This window comes from Rutilus rutilus (genome assembly GCF_951802725.1).
Source record: "Rutilus rutilus genome assembly, chromosome: 22".
NCBI lineage: Eukaryota > Metazoa > Chordata > Actinopteri > Cypriniformes > Leuciscidae > Rutilus > Rutilus rutilus.
In genome coordinates this window covers 15,704,195-15,726,654 of record NC_140227.1, presented here as the reverse complement: position 1 = coordinate 15,726,654, position 22,460 = coordinate 15,704,195, and the positions used below count along the sequence as shown (strand labels likewise).

The window sequence follows — 22,460 nt, the reverse complement described above, 5'->3', positions numbered from 1 at the left end:
CAATGTCAAGAGCTCCCTCAGAATAGAAAGCCAAAATACCTGTCAAATACCATTTAGGTTAAAGAGGACAAAATGTAGAATCACTTATTTGAATAGATATATTTATCAGCAATCCGGATGGATATTCACATTATTACATAAAAGAAAGCCCTATTCATTTTGTCACTATATAGCTGAGGTAACTTTTGGCAGAGGTAACTTCATTGATGCCTATTTGACAAGAAATTCAACATGAAATAGTAAAAAGTTTTATGTGACAAAGTAGGTTTTACATAATTAGCCTATAGCTTCAAGAAAAAGTATTTTAAATGTGAACTATTAAATAATAAATAAATAAATAGATCAAAACAAAAGTTTCACTCTCGTGCTTAACATTCTATATAATATCATAATTATTAGATTATATTACACTATAAAAGACATCTCGCCCTGAACATTGTCCCTTTAAGATGAGATGAGAGTGAAAGAAGGCGGTGCAGTTTCGCACTCTGGGTGGGAAAGATGGGCGGGGCTAACGCGAGGTGACTGACAGCTGGGCCCTGGCACGTCCAAAATCGTGGCGCCTGAGCGCTCCAACGCAGCCAATGAGATCCAGAGCTCGGCCGTCAATCATCCTCCAAGCGCCAATCGGGAAGCAAAATGAGGGAATCTTTATCACTTCTTATGTATCCAACGTGGGACGAAAGAACGTCTAAAAAGAAAGTAAAGTCCGGGAGGGGGGAAACAAGCGGTGGAAGCGGTCAGAAGTGCGAACTGAATTTGTGAATTATCGGAGTTTTCGGACCGTACAACGAGATCAAGATAAAAGCTTCCCAGTTCCTTTTACCGCGAGCAGGACTGCTGGAGAGAGAGAGAGCGAACGAGCGAGCGAGAGCAGCAAAGTTCACAACAGTCGGACGGATTTACTGGAACTGTTACGCTTCAAACGTGCTTTATTATAATTCATTACAGTGATCCAAAATCCCGCATTCGCAGTTCGGAAACTTTATTTCAAATCCGCGAAGAAGCGAGAGCCTCAAACTTTTTAGAGAGTGCGGTTTTCCCTGAGGAAAAGTTTCTTTAAAGCGCCGATGATCCCAGATTTTCTTTCAGCACGCTCGTATGGAGTTAATGGACACGATCTACCATGTTTTTACTTTTCATAATAATGAATCACTTTGGATCGAACCATTATAAGAACTTTTGAAACACTATTGCCGATTAAACTCCACAAACTACATCGGATCCAGTGGATCTCTCTTGCCAAAACAAAGCGCCTGTCTATCTCCCATCCAGACCCACTTTTCAACCTTTTAAGGACAACTGCATTTAGTTTTGGCTTCTGGACAAGTTTCTTCTATTGCCTCGTCGTGATTCACCTTTGATTTACTTACGTGGTGCAGCAGGGGAGATACAATTTTACTGGGGACCGTTTTCAAGTCCAGGACTGATGCATTGCCCAAAAACAACGCAGTATAATGTGATATTACCGTTGGGTAAACAAACACCTTAATGAAGGCGAATTACTCGAACTCTGAGAAACTCAATAAGCCCGAGCTGTCCGTTTGTGGATGAGAGAGTGATCAGTGGTTAAGCGCTGAGACAACTGGATACAAAATGGCGGCGTGGCTGGGACAGATGGGATCACTTTCATATCATGTGTTTTATTGGCTTTTGACGCTGGAACTGCTAATCAATTATGGCGCACCGTGTCCTCAAAACTGTACGTGTACTCTTGATACGACCGACTGCAGTCGTTTGGACATGACCGATGTCCCTCAAGACTTGCCTAAGAGCACTGTGCATCTGTAAGTACACAAACTGTCCCGTCCGAACGAAATAACTAGTTAAAATCACATTCTCTTCAAACTAACACGCTTTAAGTTCTTTAACACCCGTGACTGAAGTTATCCAGTGAAGAAACTGACTCAAAAGTCACAGTATAACAAATGACCACGTTACATACTTATTTAAATTACTTTTAAGCACTAACAGGTTTTTCACTTCGCATTAAAATCATAACAAGGTATCAGTTATAAGTAGTCTCCGGCCTGGTTGTGAACTGCCAGGTTATGACTTGCTAGTTAATGTCATAAGTTTGGAAACTCTGACAGACAGTTTTGGGAGGCCTGCTGATACGAGTCAAAGTCATGAAGCAACGAACATATTCAGTTGTGCATTTGCTGGGAAGTAATTATGTCCCTTGAAGTCACATTTAAATATTGTTGGACTAGTGTAGGCTACAAGAAAAAAATAAATGATAAAGCTTATAATAATTCAATATCTCTCAATGGCTGTGCTCAGAAAGTTTATGTTTCTGAGAAAACAGGATTGGAATCTACTTAAAATCTTAAAAGTTATCTATATCTCAGAAAGGTGTTACCTTCAGATATACTTTTCATAAACATTGAAGTTTACTCATGTGGCATTGATAATCCAATTAAGTGATTATTATTTATTTTTTTCACATTTTATTTGGTCTAGTTTTTAAATGATAAACTTAAAATGTTATTGTTTTCCTCAAAATTACCCTATATTAAGTTTAAGTAGATCAGTGGCAGAAGCTATTTTATGGTTATCTGTCGTAGAACTCCCAGATATATTTGAAAGATTATTTTATGAAGATATAATATTTGTTGGAAACATCATGCAGCAAACGTGAAAAGTCTTCAACATTTTTAAAGATGTCTTTTTGGGTGTTTTGTTTTAGTGTAATGTATCTCTTCTCTACTGCCTAGACAATCACTAAGGTTTTATCTGTTTGTATGTTCAAGATCACAATCATATCGTTTTCAAAGGGAAATATTTTACTGCCCAGTATTATCTTTAACACCTTTACTTTACAGATACCCATTTTGTCAATTTCACAAAGGCAGCTCCCTTGTTTTTGTCAGGCGGTTATCACTCAAGTTTAAACACGGAAGCATCAACTGAAGTCACAAGCTATCTGTTTTGCATTATATATGATCCGATTTGTCAAATTTTAGTCGGGCCTCGTGCGTTAGATACTTCATTGGGCTTTATTTGAAATAAATGGAGACAAATACAACCACAGATAACTTTATGAAGCCGAGAAGGCTACCAAAGGTTGTTGGCATAATCGTTCTTTGTCTGATAGGACCGTGAAACATTCATTACACAAGATATCAGGCTTTAGATGGGAATGATTGGGCAGGTAGATCTGTTGATGTTCTGCCTCAAGGACTGTCTAACCTACTGCCGAGTAATTTGACCTGGTCTGCGTGAGTGCTTTAGTTCGTGGCCCTATACCATTAAAATGCTTAAAGCGATTTCAGTGGAAAGCTAATGTGACATATTTCTGAGCAAAACTGGATGTTCAGTAAAGAGTGGTCTCTATTTGACAGGTGGTTGGAGGGAATAGGCTGAAAAATAAGAGGGTTTGGAGGGTGACGTTGGCAAAATAGGATTTTTTTCACAAATGAATTATAATATTGGGAAAGTATGGTCTCAATTTTGATTTCATGAATTAATTCATTTTGTATTACACTGGCAAATTGGTATGTTAAACCATTTTAAATGTCTTAACATTTAATAAACTAGTAGCAGAAGTGGTTATATCACTTTTGACTGAAAGACAACACTTTTATTTCTGCAGATGTTAACTTTTTTTTTTTAAATAATCAACTTATTGACAACAACAGCATTAACCCCAAACCAACTGGCTTGTGTTGTTGTTAACCAGTGGCTGCTTTTCTCTCAAAAGCTTAGGGCAACTGTGGTCTGTCATAAATGCTGATTATTTATCTTCATTAATCCCTACAACTGTCCCTATTCACATGTCGCTATTCATGTTCAGAGCTTTTGTCCGCCTCTCTGGCAATTCACAAGTAGTCAAGGCGCTTGTGACATCAAACCTGTTGCTTGCGTAACCATGCTGCACAAACTCGTCCAAGGAGCGTCAAACATCGTTTCCAACATCTTAATGCCCCTTTATCGTCTGCTTTCCCGTTGACAGATCCAACAGAAGCTGGATTTTAAGGCTAGAGATATATTTTTGGGTTGTCCATCTGCAATATATCAATCAAGAGTAGAAAAACCTTTGGTTGGAAAAACCCTGAGGACATAGCCTGAGTATAAAATCAAGCCTTAATACCTTCCAGTTGTCCAAATAGTTTCTCCATACTGCCCATTTTTCTATTTTTTTTGGTTTATTTAATGGTTCCCCCGTGGCTTGCAGAGACCTTGATGGCGAATAGGAAACTGCGAGGTGTTGGCATCACCATCTCGCACACGAGCCTTTGTGGATTTAAGTTAACTTTGAGATATGGGCCTTAAGACTCCATTAAGATAAAGGCTGATGGAGTTACTCAAGGTGGGGCTTAAAGGGATAGTTCACCCAAAATGAAAATTCTGTCATTTACTCACCCTCATGTTGTTCCAAATCTGTCATTCTTTCTTTTGCAGAACACACATTTTGAAGAATGTTGGTAACCAAACAGTTTTAGTGACTATTGACTATTGTATGAAAGAAAAGAAAAAAACACTGAGACATTTCTCAAGTTATCTTCTTTTATGTTCCACAGACAAAAAGTAAGTCTTATAGGTTTAAAACAACATGAGTGTGAGTAAACGATGACAGGTTTCATTTTAGGATGAACTATCCTTTTAACTTGAGACTGGAGGAGACGGTTGAATTAACTGATGAATATTATGAGTAATCTTACTGGCTTCACAGTCCTCCCATCTGCGAATTTGAAAAAGTTGTCTGAATTCCTTGTGAATTACTTTCCATTAAAGATGTTTCCTGCATCTGATCCATCTGAAGTAAAGAATGGCACAAAAAAAAGAAAGAAAAGAAATTAGCAATTTTGCACTCAGGATAAATGAGATACATTTCTAATTAAATAGCTTTTTGATTTTGCCTGTTTATTCAGCGTGCTTGCTGTGAAGACAGAGGTGATGGAAACAGTTTGGCTCGATATAACGAGCCATATGAGTCTTATTTCTCAAAGTTAACTACAACGACCCTTTGGTGGCCCTCCTGATTGTTTTGAAAGCGGAGGGGGTGGTGGTTGGTTTGTGTGTGCAACCTGGGTTGCCACATGTGTGAGTGTAGTTTGGCCCCCTCTTTTAGGGTCGGTAAACAGCCCGCCAGATTTTTCTCACCACCCTGAAGGGGGATTTATGCACTGGTCTTTTCTTTATGGTCCCTGTCACCTGTTGTGGAGCCGCTGCGTAAACCTGTACGTGAAGGGTGCGGTGCGTCTCTGGCCGGGCCACAAGAGTTTAGTTCAATGTCACGGTCCATTGCTTTCCATTGACGAAACTTCTAGATCTCGATCTGCTTCTCCGACCCATTGTTTATTCTTTCAACGTGTGGAAACCAGTCAGAGTATGTCATCAGCAGTCGAACTCGTTTTTTGATGCTTGTTCAATTCGTTATCTGAGCAGTGTGCTTTATTAATCCCGTTGCTGTAGACTTGGGCCGCATTCAAAAACAGCAACTCGCATTCTAGATTTTTGACAGCATAACACAAAACATATGTAAAAGCTGAGCTGGTTTGCTCCAGGTGTGTGCAGTAGCCTGGAGTGGAGTTTGCTTGCGTTATCGGATTGTGAGTTGAAGGAGTGCCTTGCCGTTGTTTAGCTTGGCCTGCATGGCACAGAGGTTAACGGCACCTTCCGTTAGCACTGCTCGTGAGGAGTTTCCATGAATTCAAGGACTTTTTATTCATTGATTTATGCCCTGCTCATTTTTGTCTGTTAACGTGCTTAAAACACAAGACTAGCCGTTTAACGGTGAACTGCGAGTGGGACGGCTTCCAAAACCCCGCGTAAGTGCAATTTGGACTAGTTTAGATGAAGATGAGTGTTGTTATGTCTCGGTTAGGGGAATGGCAGCCACGCTAGGACCAGAATCGAAATTCCAACAGGATCAAACAAATATTCCAGATTCTCTTTCTGTTGAGACACATTTGAGCACCTCCTTCTCTCCCCTCCTTTGTTTAAGTGTCTAAGAAGTGATGGATGACTCATCTGTGAATTCTGTACATCTGGTAAGAGTTTGGAGATCTGGAAAAGACATAAAAAAAAGAGTGAAAGAAAGGGGAGGGGTGAGAGAATTGGAGAGAAACAGGCCTTATAGAGCACCCCCTGCACATTTGGTCTGGAGACTAAAATCACCATTTAACATTCTGTGGAACCATTACTGACAAACTACCCCTCTAACCCCATACTGCATATACTTTCAGAAGTTGTATGGCGTTATACCTTAGTGAGCAGGCATATAGGTAGTAGATATGTATATTCTGTCGATCTAGGATTTAGCAATTTTTGTGATCATGAGGATTAATGTAATGTAGTGGGTTTTGTAAACATTCCCATGTTTAACTGCCCTGCTGCTGTCTTGTAGTAGTAATGATGATGATAATAATAATTATATTCACCCTCATTGTGTCCAAATAGATTAGTCAATATCAGTGTTATTTTAGAATCATTTTAGTTTTAGTAATTGTACTGAAAGTTAGAATTTTTTTTTTTTTTTTTTTGGATGCATTTTGTTTAGAGCGGTAGCGATTCCTCGATTTAAAAAAATCTTCAATTGCAATTTACCCGTGTCGAGTAACCGGCAAAATACCGGAAGTGGCGCGTTTCACAGACAAGAATCCATGAACCGCATTATCACACCCATATTAATAAAACCCATATTATTACTTACTTTGATACTTTATTTGAACCAATTATTATTGCTTGTTATTATATATTTGTATTTTAAGTCATTTTAAAGGCTGTTGTTAACTTGGATCTATTTTTTTTTACCACCATTTTTTTTTTCAACGGAATAATCTGTGGAATTCTCGTTAACTTAAATAATCGATAGCTACAGCCCTAATTTCGTTATAATATTAGTTGTTATACATGTATATAATATTTCACCTTCTTTGCGTTTGAATTTTCCCATACGTATGAAGGTTTGACCCTGCTGGTCATAGTCACAAAAGTAAATTTGATACACGCTTTCTACTGTACATGATGAATATACTGCTGATGTTGACCGCTCTGATGTTTCCGTAGAGCTAGTAGTGCAATTACTCCAGCGTTTTCCTTTCTGTTAAGATAATAAACCATATGCAGGGTAAATCTGTAATCTAACGATCACTTGTTCTGTTCACTTTGAAGTTTTCTGGAACAGTCTGTCAAGGGCTGGTCTGTCACGGGCTGGTCTGTAACTATGCAGGACTTATTTACACTCCCTGTCTAAACTCTGGGTTTTCATTAAATGATAGAAAATTATCAATTGAAACAAATGTGTATATAGTCAAGTGTGAGTCATCCATCTGTAGATTTGGTTCTGGCTCAGCCCGGGGCAAGAAGAGAACCTTTTCTTACTGGCTCCAGTGCCCAATTTCTGTCATATGTCTTTAAAATGTGTCTGGTTTGTCTTGGATTCAAGCTTCATGTTACTTTTGTTTGTTGCTTTTTTTCCTCATATTTAATTTCTCTCTCTCCCACCGTGTAGCGTTCACTTCCTGATGATCTTTATCTCATCTTCACTCTAGATTTGATACTCTCGCTCCCTTTTCTGTGCTTTGTTTGGACTGTCGGCAGAAGCTCCTGGCTTCACTATCAGTGGTGTTGCTCAGCTGTAAATGGTCTTTATGGCAGGAAAAAGAGAGAGAGGAGCACAAGCTGTGCGGCTTCAGAGAAGCAAGTGTCTGTCCGTCTGGTCTCTCGCGCTCTCCTTCGTTCAGTGCTGTGACAGAAGAGTTATTCTTTGACTAGTTTATGGCCCTCTAAAACAGGGTGCATTAAAGATGCTTCTGTCTTCCAGCTGCATCATAAAGCTCCATCATTGACATCATTTCACACTTCCAAAGACCGAAGTTCACACTCTGCTTATCAGTGATAAAGATAGACGGATAGATAAAGGTCGCCTCTCTGGCGTTCTACTCATGATATGGCCCTTTGAGGGAAAAACTTAAAAACACTGACAAGGTATGAAACATGTCTAGCTAGCTAATGTAGCAAACGAGTATGATATACTCGTGAGAGTAAAAGACGGGGGCGTTATTTATTTACTTTATAGCATTGCGTCTCACCAGGTGACAACGTAGCGTTAAATCACCATTCAATAGACTCATGCCACCACCGCACTGGTAACTAGTTAGCAACTTACCGTTAAGACACCGCTTGACCGTTGCTGCCTGAACAAGACACCGGACGCGAGCGGCACGATGCAACAAAAGACGGTTGAACTCATTATAATCAGTGACGCTGTCTACACTGGATGCGGCGCGAGCGACAGACAAATCTCCGACAGTAAACTGATGCCTCATTCTGCTTTGTCGCGTCCAGGGTAAACAGCTGTTGCTTCCGGTGTAGACACAGTGTCAGCCTATTCTGCATATAATGCTATGTTACAACATCAAGCAACATTCCAATAATTTATATAATTATAACACTTTATATAGGGCCATTCTGCTTTTTTTACTCCCTAATATCGGCATCGGCCCCCAAAAATCCATATCGGTCGGGCTCTAGTTAATTTAGGTTAGGTTTAATTAATTAATTTCTTAGGTTTTCTGGCCTTTCTGACTTGCTGTCTAATAAAATAGTGGTAATCACAAATAGATAACAGTTGTTTAATATAGAAATATAATGATAGACAAATATGAAAAGATAGTTAGAGCTGAATTCATAAAGCTTTATCATTGATTTTAATTTGTCAGACTTCAATGATCATTTTCATTATTTTATTCAACTCTAATATTTCTACATGAATTTAAGCTTAAGAAGACTCTATTTTAATCATTAAAGAGCCCATGATACAACTTGATGTTGTCTATCTTGAAATATTTGTTATTCAAACAAGAAGTTGGGGTGGGATCTCAAAAGGCTCATTCTTTTATTTATTGTCATGGTTTCCACAAAAATATTAAGCAGCACAATAGTTTTCTTGAGCAAATGTCTTTTTTTACCAAATGTTTCTTGAGCAGCAAATTAGCATATTAGAATGATTTCTGAAGGATCATGTGACACTGTAGACTGGAGTAACGATGCTGAGAATTCAGCTTTGCCATCACAGTAATAAATTACATTTATTTATTTAAAAATACGTAAATATTACTGTATTTTTCATCAAATAAATGCAGCCTGGGTGAGCTTAATATTCTTTCAAAAACATTAAGACATTTTTACTGATTACAAACTTTCGTATAGATTGCCAGACATGGCCTAAGAGCCACAAAACTCACATTTTGGACTTCACAAGCCACAAAAGACTTAAGACATTGAAATCAACCCTCACAGGAAAACTGGAGCGTTAGTTAAGCCTGCTGTATGGTTACAACGACCATGTGATTTATGCCCCAAAGGTCAGCCTGAAGGTGTGAAAGTTAGTGTTATCTGATAAGATAAAGCGGCTTAAACAAAGTGGAGTGACTGAGAATTATACACTGTGATTATATTATCACTCTCATTTCCTTTTTGGCTGGTTAGGAATAGGTCAGTTCTCCAAACATGAGGTCCCCGTGAAGACTGAGGAGATCTAGTCTAATGAGCTTTTTGTCTTGCTTGGCTGTATAGCAGTGAAACATTTCAATGACTAATACTTCCCGCCTCTTTATTAGCTCCAACCACTAACGATTGACAGAGCTGTTGACAATCGTGCTGTTGTTTAACCTTGTATTTGGTCTCCGTTTCAGCCCATAAAATTCTGTAGTGGAAACTAATAAGAACATCATTCAGTAATCGGCGTGCGAATGACGAGATTGACGGTTTCATTACGCTCAATCTTCAGCAATTTGCTGGTTGGAAACGGCTAAAGCAGATTATCAACCTCCGTTCCACACGGGCGTACATGGTTTTTCTCGACAGTATTTGTGCCCCCTGGTGAGGCTCTTTTAAGAAACCCTGCAATTTTTCACTTTGCTTCGGTATAATTAGGTAATTGCCTCATGGTACAGGACTGTAATTTCGCTGTGTTCACCCCTGTCAGATGATTGCCTTCAGGGCACCTCACCCTGTGTTATTATCTCCACACAAACACACACATGAGCCGAACCACAGAAGCATTGTCACAGTTTTTCCTGTTCAGTACTAGAGTAAATTGCTTTGCTAGATTGCGCAACTTAACCACGTGAATAGGGACAGATTGAGCTACTTAAAGTGTGATTATTAAATGATGATGTCTGCATTGTTAAAATATATTTTTCCTTTTGTATATCCCTTCTTTGGTGCACAATGCTAAATTGAGAAGGTATACAACCATCCCAAATGTTAACTATAGTTTGCTTGTGAATGGCTGGGGTTGACAGCAATGAGTGAGAAACACACATTAGGTGTAATTCTGCTTCTTTACAACCAGCTAGCTCCACAAATCCTCACTCAGGTTCGATTCAGCAGGTGGAAAAACAATCATCCAGTGTTTTCTTTACAAGCACAGATGAGCTGCCTATTAAAACAGCTAGCTAACTCTACTAAGTGGACCTAGATGGGTGCGTCATTGAGTCTGTTAATCAGGGAGTTGAAGATAATCCGAAAGTCAATAGTTTGTGTTTGCGGGAACAAACCGCTTTCTAAGCGGATTGTACATGTGGACACTTCTTATTACACTTTCTATTGGCCTGAACTTCCAAAAGCCCAGTCACTCAACTTCCAAGTATGTGCATAACTGTTAGTTGTGTAAATTGAATTTAACCTGAAAATTCCTTTAAAAAAATATAGTGCAATATTTAACCGGCAATATTTGTATACAAAATATATGAAGCATTTAAGCTAGCTTATTCCTTTAAAATATAAGTCTTTGACCTGGAATATTCTTTTAAAAATAAATATTGAGAAGTATTTAACAGTTTGGGGTCAAAAAAAGAAGAAGAAATTAATACTTTTATTCAGCAAAGAATCATTATATTGATGACAAGTTACAGTAAAGACATTTATAATGTTACAAAAGATTTCAATTTGAAATGAATGCTGTTCTTTTGAGGAATCCTGAAATAAATGATCACAGTTTTCACAACAATAATATCGGTTTTCAACATTTGATCATAATAAATCTTTCTTTTAATTGTACTTTTTAAAAAATACTTCAATAAATCATTTTATATGATCCGGACATGTTGAGCCTTGGTGTTTGTTTGGGAAATTCCTGTTTGAATCCAACTCACCCGCCTTCCATTCCTGCTTTCTTCGCTAATAATATGCGGTTCTCTCTCATTCTCTAAAAATAAATAAAAATGGAAAAAAAGCACTGCCAAAATGTCAATGCTCTCCTAAGATTGAATATAAATTCAGTCAAAGAGTCCCCTTTTAAACCATTTACTCCAACTATAAACAATACAAGGATGGTGCAGCCCATCCGAAAGGAAAATCTGAGCAGGCGGTAGCCGAGGAGCGAAGGATAGAAACCACAGAGCTGACAGGAGCTTTATAGATCACAGCGCCATCAATCTCTGACATTTCAGCGGGGAGAGCAGGAGGTCAGCGCTCTGCCAAGCCCGATCTGAAGCCCTTGGATGAGTGCTCGCCTGAACCGCGCTGAAATGAAGATGACGTCCCGCTAAAGGAGGCTGTTGATGTTTCTGATTTATGGGCCATAAGTGTCGATATGACACGTTTCAGTGATGAACCGGACTGATAGACTGTTCGGTGTGTTGTTGAAAGCTGCTGCTGGCAAAGTAGATATAGTGAGGCGAGAGAGATTTAGGGCGCTTGAATGGGTCTGCTCGTGAGGGAAATGCGATCGTTTTCATGTCACCGCTTTTTACTGAAGGAGTAGCGTCTGTCGACCGTTATGAGCGTCTGTCTAAAGTGTTTTAATACATTTCTCTCTCTCTCTCTCTTCCCCTCCCTCTCTTTGTTCACTCAGAAATCTGAGCCACAACAAGCTGACAGCAGTCGATATGGACATCCTCTCCAATCTGCCCAACCTGAGAGAAGTGTGAGTAGAACAGTCCCATGTCCCCGTCGTGTCTCGGAGTCCAAACCTCCTGTAGATCGGCCCAGTGTCAGCTGGAAATCTGTCCCTGCTTAATGAAATCAATTAGCATGCTAGCAACTTTCCCAGAGCTGTAACAGGATTTTGTCGGCCTTCACAGACTTTACGGCCAACGTTTGTTTTCAGGACAAAGATGCATCTATAAGCATATCGTTTATAAGACGACTCTTTAATTCTGAGTGGAAGTGCTGGTTAATTCTACGTGTAAAATAGAAACCACTTCTGATCCTGGCTAGAAAACATTCCCACAGCTAAAGCCCCACAGAGAGAGGCAATTGAATGAAGTTCATTAAATGGTGTAATAATGTTAATTACAGCCATTAGCCACAATCGGTCATAAATCATTTTAAAGCGTGCTGTCAGTGCTATTGGATATTTAAGTACTTTAGCTGGTGGCTATTGTCCTGAAAGTGGCGGAGATTGGGAATAAAGAGGTTTGCTATTATAAGCGCCTTCCATCATCACCCGACACCAGCCACTAACCTGCGCTGTAAATATTTAATACATCGAGGGACTGTGTCTGGCCCTCTGCCAGACGGGCCTACTTTCTCTCTCAGTGTGTGGATGGTCACTGTTACTGTGTGTGTAATTTATATATAATTTATATATACCATGGTAAAAGTATATATTATTATATTATGTTAATTATAAAATATATCAGATTTGTTTTATTTATGAATATATTTATCACAAAATACAAAAAATACATTAAAATATATTTATATTACATATATTTCAAATATGAGATCTATTAGGTCTATTACAAGAAATGTTATTCAAAACGTATCAATAATTATATTATTTAACCTGGATTTTGTCCTGTTTTTTTTGATTGACAGGAGGCTTGACCACAATGAGCTGACATCCATCCCTTCATTTGGAGACGCAGCAGCAACAGTCGTTACACTGTTATTGTAAGTAAACATCAGTGTGTGATGCGCTATGATGACGCATGCTGCTGAGTTGGCACTTTCTATACACAACACAAATTATTGTTTGCATGGTGTGAACAGTCATATTTTCTTTAAGGAATATTTCAATTTTAGCAAATCAGGCTTGAAGTAAATCCCTTCCATTTGTTACTTGTTTAATATTTTTGTAGTTTTTAAATCGGATTGTGCAAGCCTAAAAATTCCCACCTCTGGACGGTGTTTAGTTGTTGCTGGCTGTGTTAGTGAAACTGCCTTTACTAGTGTTACCCTGGAGAATTACTACCTTATTTGGGGTGATCATGTGTATCTGTGTTTGTTTCTTGGCGGTTGAGCCCATTCCTTCCTCAGCATCCAGGTACACATTTATGGTTTGTGAATATGAGTGTTTTTTTACATTATAATAGTAACATAGACAGATTTGCACAAGATGCAAATGTTAGTAATGAATATCAGGTTTATACTTAAACTAATATCAAATGTGAAGTCTGTAATTTCAGTGCTATAAAGTGTCACCAAACAATGCTGTTTTCAAGCAGTGATTTCTTTACATCAAATTGTCAAAATATTTTACCTTTACACACTTTAAATAATGCTTGGTTATACACTTAAGTCATGTTCAGTCTGTATATCCCTGTTTCAGAGCACCAGTTTGCCTGTATCTCCTTCACACTGACTGATATCCCAGCAGTAATCTGTCTTCTGCACGGATCATGTTCCCATCTGTAATATATCTTTCCACTACCAAATGTGTCGTTCATTTGAGCGGTAAAACGATCGTTGTCTTTATAGCGGACAGTTGTGCTGTCATGGTGTGACCTCATTGATTTACAGTTAATCACCATCTCCCAGAAATGATGAAAAACCTGCTCAGTTCAATTCACAGGATTGGAACATTTGATATTACACTTGCTAGCTGTGCTTGGAGGATATCGGGAAAGGTTGGAATGGTTGGGGGGGGGGGTGATGATCAGGGAATGTAGGTCCAAATGGAAGGGTGCTTCTTTTTTTGGCCCTGGTTCGAGGCCTGTTGCTATAGAGGGTCGCTGCATATCGGGAAGGGCTCGTCTTTTTTGAGCCGCACAGCTGAATGTAGTAGAACGCCCAGCTGTAGCTGTCAATCAAATGGTTTACTGTAAAAGAAATGGGGGAGGGGTCAGTCGGAAAGGGGGCGAGATCGGATGGTTACTGATACAGGCGGATGAAGGGGTAGGAACAGAAAGAGCGAGAGTTCTCGATTTCCACCTGTGAGGAACACCTGACCCTACTCCTGCTCGTGGCTCTTGTTCGGAACGCTCGCAGAATTCCTTCCCTCTGAGTTCACCAGCTGGAATGCTGTCGGACAGCAGCCCCCTGTGATACGGCCACAGAGCCAGCACTAAAATACTGCTTCGTCTGTCACCAACACCAAACTCCTCAATGCCCCGTTTCATCTGAACCGAGTACGGCATTTAAACAGTAGCGCTCTCTTTCCCCCTCTCTCTAGTGAAGTGTTTAAACAGCAGAGTCGGCATTCTACTGATTTTAATCTTTTCCTTTGACTGCTGACAGTCGTATTCAAACAGTTTGATGTTGGACATCTGGTCTCACTTTTTACTGCCACAGCATATAGTACAGATGCACATTGTGGCGTTTTAGTTCATTGTGATTCTCAACTGCTGGGAAGTGTTTGACAGATGTTACTCTTGCTAGGTGTTTAAGGTGTATGGTAGGATTTGGAGTGGGGGATGGGGGTCTGATGCCCACATTTATTTATGTTAAACCGCTTGATTGACACATTGATCTTGATATTATATCAATATGTTTCATCTGTTCAATGACTATGGCATAAATTTGCCATTGTTACTAATTAGACTCAATGTTTTTAGAGAAGTAAAAAAAACAATAATAATAATGTTTTGGAAGTTATATATGTATATCTTTTTAGGACATATAATAGCCAAATAAAAATCACAATAAATCACTGATATATTAACAGTGTTGTAAAATTTTGTCGCCAAAAGTAATATTCTTAAATATTAAATTGCCCAAAATTTATTGAAACTTTCAGATATCACGGAGTCATATAGTGACAATGCTCAAACGACCATGTGTCCTTTTTTGTTGGTTTGGATAAACCTGAAAAAAAATTAACTTATTTTTGTAAAAATTTGACTAAGTGGTGTTAACTGACTAACTGAAGAACTATTCATTTAGACTTTTTATTTTATTTAATTGTTGAAGACTTTGCAACAAAGTAAATTTGTTGCAAAATCTGGTTTGCTGGATATAGTAGTGGTACTTGTAAGGGTATGGAATTTTATATATATATATATACACAATATAAAATAAATATTAGAGGGATAGTTCACTTATAAATGACAATTCTGCCATCATTTTACTCACCTTCATGTCATTCCAAACCAGTATGACTTTTTTTCTTTTGTGGAACATAAAATAAGATATTCTGAAAAATTCCTTTTTTCTCTCTTTTTCTCTCATACAATAAAAGTCAATCATAATAAAACCTATTTGGTTACCAACATTCTTCAAAATATGTATTCTCGTGTTCTGCCGAACAAAATAAGTCACACAGATTTGGAACGACATAATGGGTGATTTGGGTGAATTATCCCTTTAAAACAAATAAAAAATATAGGTCTTGTTAGCTATTGGAGAACCATTCCGATCCATCCCTACCTGAAACAATCTTTGAGGGCTCAGAACACCCTTCACAAACCTTCCCACACCATTTCTTCTCCTTACTTTCAGAGTTCATCAAGCAGATAAGCCAATCAATGCTGCCTAAAGCAGCTAACCTTCTTATCCTTTGTGCGGTGCTGCTTTGGTTGGATTAACTGGCTAAGACATTCAGCTCCCACACTCTCTCTCTCTCCCCAACAACTGATTCCGACACTGATCCAGACATTGGTTTGGAATCCAGCTATAGTATTTCAGTTTAACCCAAACATGTGTAAGAAAAACAACTAAACCACAAGCAAAGTCTTTGTAAACTATTTGTAAAGTATCGTTTTGCCTTGGGTCTGTTTTCGGATCTGCTGTAACCCAGATGTGGTAAGTCTGATCCTAGATCTGAGCAGATCCCAGCAGCACCACTTTAAAACGGATTCAGGCCTGGGATGGCCAGCGCATGAGAGTGGACCGTTTCTCTCGTTTAACGTCAGCATGTTTTTTTTTGCCCGGAGAAGGTCACCAGCTGCTGACCTGCTACTCAGTGGAGTCTCAGTGCTCTGTTAGTCACAGGAACATCCTGTAGGGCGGTAAGCACAGCACACGTCCTCATCCATACCCTCTGTCTGTTTATTCAGGTGGGACAGTGGGGGTACTCCCTCCTTTTCTCTTTCCTTCCGTCGTTCTCGCTCGCTCTTTCTTCTGTCCTTCCATTCCTCTTTCTTTTTCCCCTCTTCTCACAATTCCCACCCAGAATTCCAGTTAAACGGTCAACCCAGGGAGCATCTGCGTGTCTGCCGGGTCCCGTCTTCACTGGGAAAGGCCTTGCTGGTCTATTAGGCTCCCACAGAACACCTGCCAGCAGACAACCAGAGCAGAAATCCCCTCTTGGTCTCAGCGGACCGCGTGTTTACCGTGAGATTTACGCAGTATTGGGAAGCCGAATAAGGAGGCTTTGTTGTTCCAGCACAGACTCGTCTTCGCTGTATGGGCCTGTCTGCCTCGTCTTTGTAGGGTTTCCTGTTAGCATTGATCATAGTGCAGGTGCTGGAACGTTGAGCATGACTAGCCAGCCTCAATGGAGGATGTTTCAGGTTCGACCGAATATCTCTCATATTTGGTATGGAGAATATTTGAATATGAGGTTCAGTTGGCCCATTGTATCCGTGCAAAAAGAGTACTGTGGCGGTACCATGATATAGAAATGGTAGCAGATAGTGATTCCAGGGTACATTGATATATATATTATTGTGTTGAATGAACCATATTCATATCCCACGGTATTTACCCCAAAGCTTGTAACCTAAGCTTTCATCTAATGCAACGTCATTTCCTTAAGCCCTCTCCGTTACTTTTTTTTGTTATTTAGTAGCAAGTTTAATAGAGGGAGATTTTCTTTTCTTTTCTTTTTTTTCTTTTTCTTTAGTACTGTCCCATCCTCCAGTGCGGGGATGGCTTACTCTGAAACTACCCCAAAACAAATTCCAGATGTGGAGAGCTTGACCTCGCCATTCCTTCCGTGGCCGGCAAAAACAAGTGTGATTCTTAAGTCAGCTGCTTTCTCATGCCTCAACCCTAAAGAGAAATAGAAGCAAAGAAAAAAGGGGGAAGGACAGAAATCCAAAGCCCCCTTGAGAGAAAACTGTTATTGATTTGTCTTTACCACATTAACAACAGTTCACACCGAGCCTGACTAACTAAATGACAAGAAAACACAAAATATTCATAAACACAACAAAATGTTCACTCAAAAATTAGAAATTTTATTCGTTTGACTTTTGACTGAATTGAGTCAAAACAAGAGTTTGAAATATTCGCAAACAAAACAAGTGTTCACGATCTAATCCGAATACAATGCAGAACATTAAAAACAGATTGGATTCCGGATTTTTTTATACCTTTGTGTGACTAAACGAAACTAAAATGTTAAAATATGCACAAACTAACCCTAACACTTCACAGCAAATCTAATCCAAATCCAATTCATGATTTAAGATTTTCGGGGGAAAGTTGATTGTCAGATTTTTTACACACTTTTCTGACTAAACACAACTAAAATATTCACAAACATAACACATTTTTTGCATCAAAAGTATTAACACAGAGTCCAGTGCAAAAATGTGGTGTAATGCATATCATAGAAATGCATTGTTTCGGTTTAAAATCTTGGTGTGAACATTTGCTTTAAAGCTGAAATGAAGAGGCATATAGTTGTCTTATTAGTTATTTGAGTCATAATATATTTAGTTTGTTGTTAATCTCTTCTGTTGCACCCAAAGCTTTATGTACAGAAACAGACATACACAGGTTTAGATGAATCTTTCATCTGACTGATATTTGTCACCATTGCTGGGTTTTTGTTTGGGATTCCAGGCCTGTATGTGTTTGTGCGTTTGCATGTGTGTGTTGACAAATCAAGTTACCGTATCTAGCCACAGTCACTTGGCACTTCTGAAGGCGTGTGTGGAAACAAGCCTCCATTGGGCTTCAAAGCCCTATTGACACATTCTCTCCGAAAGAGCCTCATGTGGTTAGAGCAGACAGCTGCCTATCAGCACAGATATGTGGGTCAACATATAGTTTAACATAGTTGCAAATGCACTAATAGAACAAAAAACACTGCGATAACGCGACCTAAGAAATTATAAGTCTAGAGTAACCAAGGATAGATCTACAGTCAGGATATTCCATTTGTTTGCCTGATCTGTGTAGACATTAAAAAATAGATTAGCGTGTAATCTGTCCAGAGTGTCACATGAAGCCATAGTCTCAGTGAAGGTTTGTACAGCTGTGTAGAGAGTTAGTTATAATAGATATGTTCTTTTTTCCCCTTCTAGGCACCATAATAAAATCCGCAGACTGGAGGGGAGCCTGCTGCAGAACTTCTCTGCTCTGGAGACGCTAGATCTGAGTAATAATGACATCACAGAGCTGAGAGAGCACTGCTTCCCTCCGGGGTTACAAATCAAGGACCTGTAAGAAACGCACTCATTCTCTCTCTTTCAAATAGATGTAACTGTGAACATCTGTGTTCATGTAACACTGTATTCTTTCATAATCTGAAGAGGGATATTTCATCTCCGTAGGCACATGAGCAGTAATAAGATTGTTCATCTGGAGTTCGGGGCGCTTAAGAACCTCGCCGGGAGTCTGCAGATCCTCAGACTTAGCCGGAACCGACTGACCCACCTTCCTGTTAAAGGCCTGGAGCTGCCCAAGCTCACACAACTGTGAGTGCACTATACACACGCTCAAAGGTTTGGGGTCAGAAAGAAAGAAATGAATACTTTCTAAGGACTTAAGTTGATCAAAAGTGACAGTAAAGACATTTATAATGTTACAAAAAAAATATTTTTGAAATAAATACTGCTCTTTTGAACTTTATTTATTGAAGAATCCTAAAAAAAAAAAAATCATAGTTTTCAAGTGATTTCTGAGAAATGCTGTTGAAAATGGATCGGACCTAGCGCCAAAACACACTTGTAGCCAATCAGCAGTAAGGGTTGTATACTCTCGTTAGTGGGGAGGTGCCTGTGTTGCATAGCGTGTTTGATGAATTTGGGGGCGTGGCTATCAAGGGGTGTGATCCTTTTGGGTAGGGGCGTGTTTGTTTTGGTGATTTCAAATATCAACAGCATTTTTCAGAAATTGCTTACTGCACCTTTAAGCAGCACAACTGTTTCCTACATTAATTATATTAATAGATGTTTCTTGAGCACCAAATCAGCATAATAGAATGATTTCTGAAGGATCATGTGACACTGAAGACCGATATTTCCACTTTGCCATCACAGAAATAAATGACATTTTAAAACATATTAAAATAAAAAAGTTATTTATAATATTAAATAATGATATTTATAATAATTCATATTTATACTTTAAAAAAACATTACACTTTTCTTTCTTTTTTTTACTGACCCCAATTTTTTTGAATGGTAGTGTACATGTATTTTTGTTAGTTTTGATTGTTAACATATGTGCTTTGATTAAAGTGGCAACATAGTAAAACCCTTTTGCCAGAACTTTTTTTTTTAGCGGCATGCACCATGTATGCTGCGTTTTAAAGATGGCCTGTCAAGTTAAAATTAAACTCAAGAACCCCCCAGGTTTTGCTCCTTTTAATTGCACTTCTTCCAGCTATTTTCGAACACAAGAACGTTTCCAATGTAAACTAAAGGGTAATGTGACAAAACCCTACATCTCTATACTACTACTGTTTTTGACTTGGTCGCATTAGTATAAAGTCATTGGTTCAATTGTTGTTATTGTGCAACTGCATTTTCAAAAGGGTGGTTAATCGACTTTTAATTTATGACTACTTGAGTAGTTTAAACTATATTTAAATTATTCAGCAACTTTGGAAGCTACAGTTTAAAGTTCCTCCCCCCCAACACTTGTTTCCAGATGTTATATTAAACGTATCAACATTCTTGGTCAGAAGACCATTGGTAAACATCAGAGCAGAACAATTCTTTCACCCCACTGCAGATCTATGGATCCCTCTTTGCCCCAAGCGTAACCATCTGTGCCTAAGCTCTTTGTTTCTGCTCATATCAGACTTCCATCAAAAATATGCTTTGTTCTTCAGGTGGACAGAGTGATACTGAATCTATGTATGAATGAGGCAACATAAGCTCACATTAAACCTCTCACACACACCTGGAGTGCATTTCAGCAACCACAAAGCCACAGCTATGTTGGTGAGCGAGAACAATAGGTTGGTTAGTAATGACATCAAAGAGGGAGAAGAGCTGCTTTGTGACCTGATGGTCAGGTGGACATGCTATCCGTTTACAATTCTACGCTCTTAAGTTTTCAAAAATATAAGAACCATTTTGGGTTCCCAAAGAACCTTTCAGTAAACAGTTCTTAAAAGAACCATTTTGTCCCAGTGTGAAAAATATTTGAATAATCTGAAGAACCTTTTTCCACTTTTTGTCCAATGGAAAGGTTCCATGGATGTTAAAGGTTCTGTATGAAACCATAGATGCCAATAAATAACTGTTATTTTTAATGTCTTCAGAATATCATGCTGTGGACATTTCCTCAAGTACCTTTTTGGTCATTTATTTTGATCACATTCTAATTGTGTTTTGTAGGGAGCTGAGCAGGAACAGGTTGCGGTTGATCGAGGGACTCACTTTTCAAGGTTTGAGCAGTTTAGAAGTTCTCAAGCTTCAGAGAAACAACATCAGCAAGCTGACGGATGGGGCGTTCTGGGGTCTCGCCCGGATGAGGGTTCTGTGAGTCTGAATCTTTTTACAAATACATAATTATTAATAGTTGTCACAATAGACCATTGATAGTACATTTATATTTTTTAACTGACTTTATATTTCCAACCAAAGCGACCTGCAATAAAATATATATCCACCACATGTAGTGAATCTCTTTGCATCATACAGTTATTATATTGTGTGCATTTGTCATCTGTAGGCACCTGGACTATAACAATCTGCGGGAGGTGAACAGCGGCTCTCTGTACGGTCTGGAGTCGCTCCTGCACCTCTACCTCTCCAACAACTCCATCTCTTACTTTAACCCTGAGGGATGGGGCTTTTGTGAGAGACTCAAAGAACTGTGAGATATCTCTCATTTCCTCTACTACTCGTTCTTCTTCAGTGTGTGTATATATATATATAAAAATAAAACTTAAATCAACAAATGTAACTGAAAATAATAAATAGAAAAAAATACATTTTATGTCTTGTTTTAAAGAATAATAGTTGTATTTAATTTATTTATTACATTTATATATATTTATTTAAAATAATAAGAATCATATAATTTGTTATTGTAACTTTTATGGTTTAAGAGCGCAGACGTGTGCATTTCATGTAGAGTTTTTCTACAATGTTGCTTGACGAATGTTAGAATGACATTTTTGATTTAGAATCTATGAAAATCTGCTCTTTTTAAGATGCTTTTCAGATATTTGTACATAAATGCACTACCAATCAAGGTTTGGGGTTGGTACGATTTTTTAAAAAAAATCAAAAATACAGTAAAAATAGTATTGTGAAATATTATTACAATTTAAAATGACTGTTTTCTATTTTAATATATTGTAATTTATTCCTGTAATGCCAAAGCTGAATTTTCAGCATCATTATTCCAGTGTCACATGATCCTTCAAAAACCATTCTAATATGCTGATTTGGTCTTCAAGTAAAACATTATACACTTTTTTTTCAGGATTCTTTCATGAATAGAAAATTCAAAAGAACAGCATTTATTTGATATTTAAATCTTTTGTAACATTGTAAATGTCTTTACCGTCACTTTTCATCAGATTAATGCATCCTTGCTGAATAAATGTATTAATTTCTTGAAACAAAATCTAACTTACCCCAAACTTTTGAACGGTAGTGTATATAACAAAATATAATCTACAAGAGGATTATTGTTCAAATTTGACGCCTGGTAAAAAAAAAAAATTAATCGCACCCAATCTTTACATTACACGGAAGCAATTGTCCTCAGTATCACCTACTGCACTAAATGCACAGCACTCCTCGTCTTGCTGTAGATAAGCTCTGTTTATCCCCTAATGATGCACGGGATTGCCAGCGCTTAGGAGCTCAGCACCATTTTCACTCATCTCTCCTGATGCTAGTTAAAGAAAACAGCGTAATCCTCCACGTATACGTCTGCCAAGTGTTACACAGAGATCTGTACCTGAATGAAAGTGATCTTATCTGGGTGAATGTGTGTATACACTGCGCAGTCCTGTCAAGCGTATTGTGCGATATCTTCCTCTAGCTAACACTCTTGTCTGTTGTGGGGGTAACAAGGCTTTATTGGTAGGGCATGTTGACTGTGGTATCAGCTGAGTGGTCCGCCATGATTTTGCAGATAGGTTTATGACATGGCTGTTATTGCATCGTGGACAAGACTGCCTGATGAGACATCAACCTTCT

General features: G+C 38.5%; 1 protein-coding gene across 1 annotated transcript in view; it reads left to right on the top strand.

The window, feature by feature from the left end:
* The first annotated feature begins 667 nt into the window (after positions 1 to 667).
* lrig1 (leucine-rich repeats and immunoglobulin-like domains 1) overlaps positions 668 to 22,460 on the top strand; it is a 38,777-nt gene continuing 16,984 nt past the window's right edge. The window contains exons 1-7 of the mRNA XM_084394601.1: positions 668 to 1,787; positions 11,810 to 11,881; positions 12,778 to 12,852; positions 18,375 to 18,512; positions 18,624 to 18,767; positions 20,640 to 20,783; positions 20,977 to 21,120. Coding sequence (XP_084250727.1) covers positions 1,597 to 1,787; positions 11,810 to 11,881; positions 12,778 to 12,852; positions 18,375 to 18,512; positions 18,624 to 18,767; positions 20,640 to 20,783; positions 20,977 to 21,120 — 908 coding nt within the window. The 5' untranslated portion in view covers positions 668 to 1,596. The remainder of the gene's footprint in view (positions 1,788 to 11,809; positions 11,882 to 12,777; positions 12,853 to 18,374; positions 18,513 to 18,623; positions 18,768 to 20,639; positions 20,784 to 20,976; positions 21,121 to 22,460) is intronic.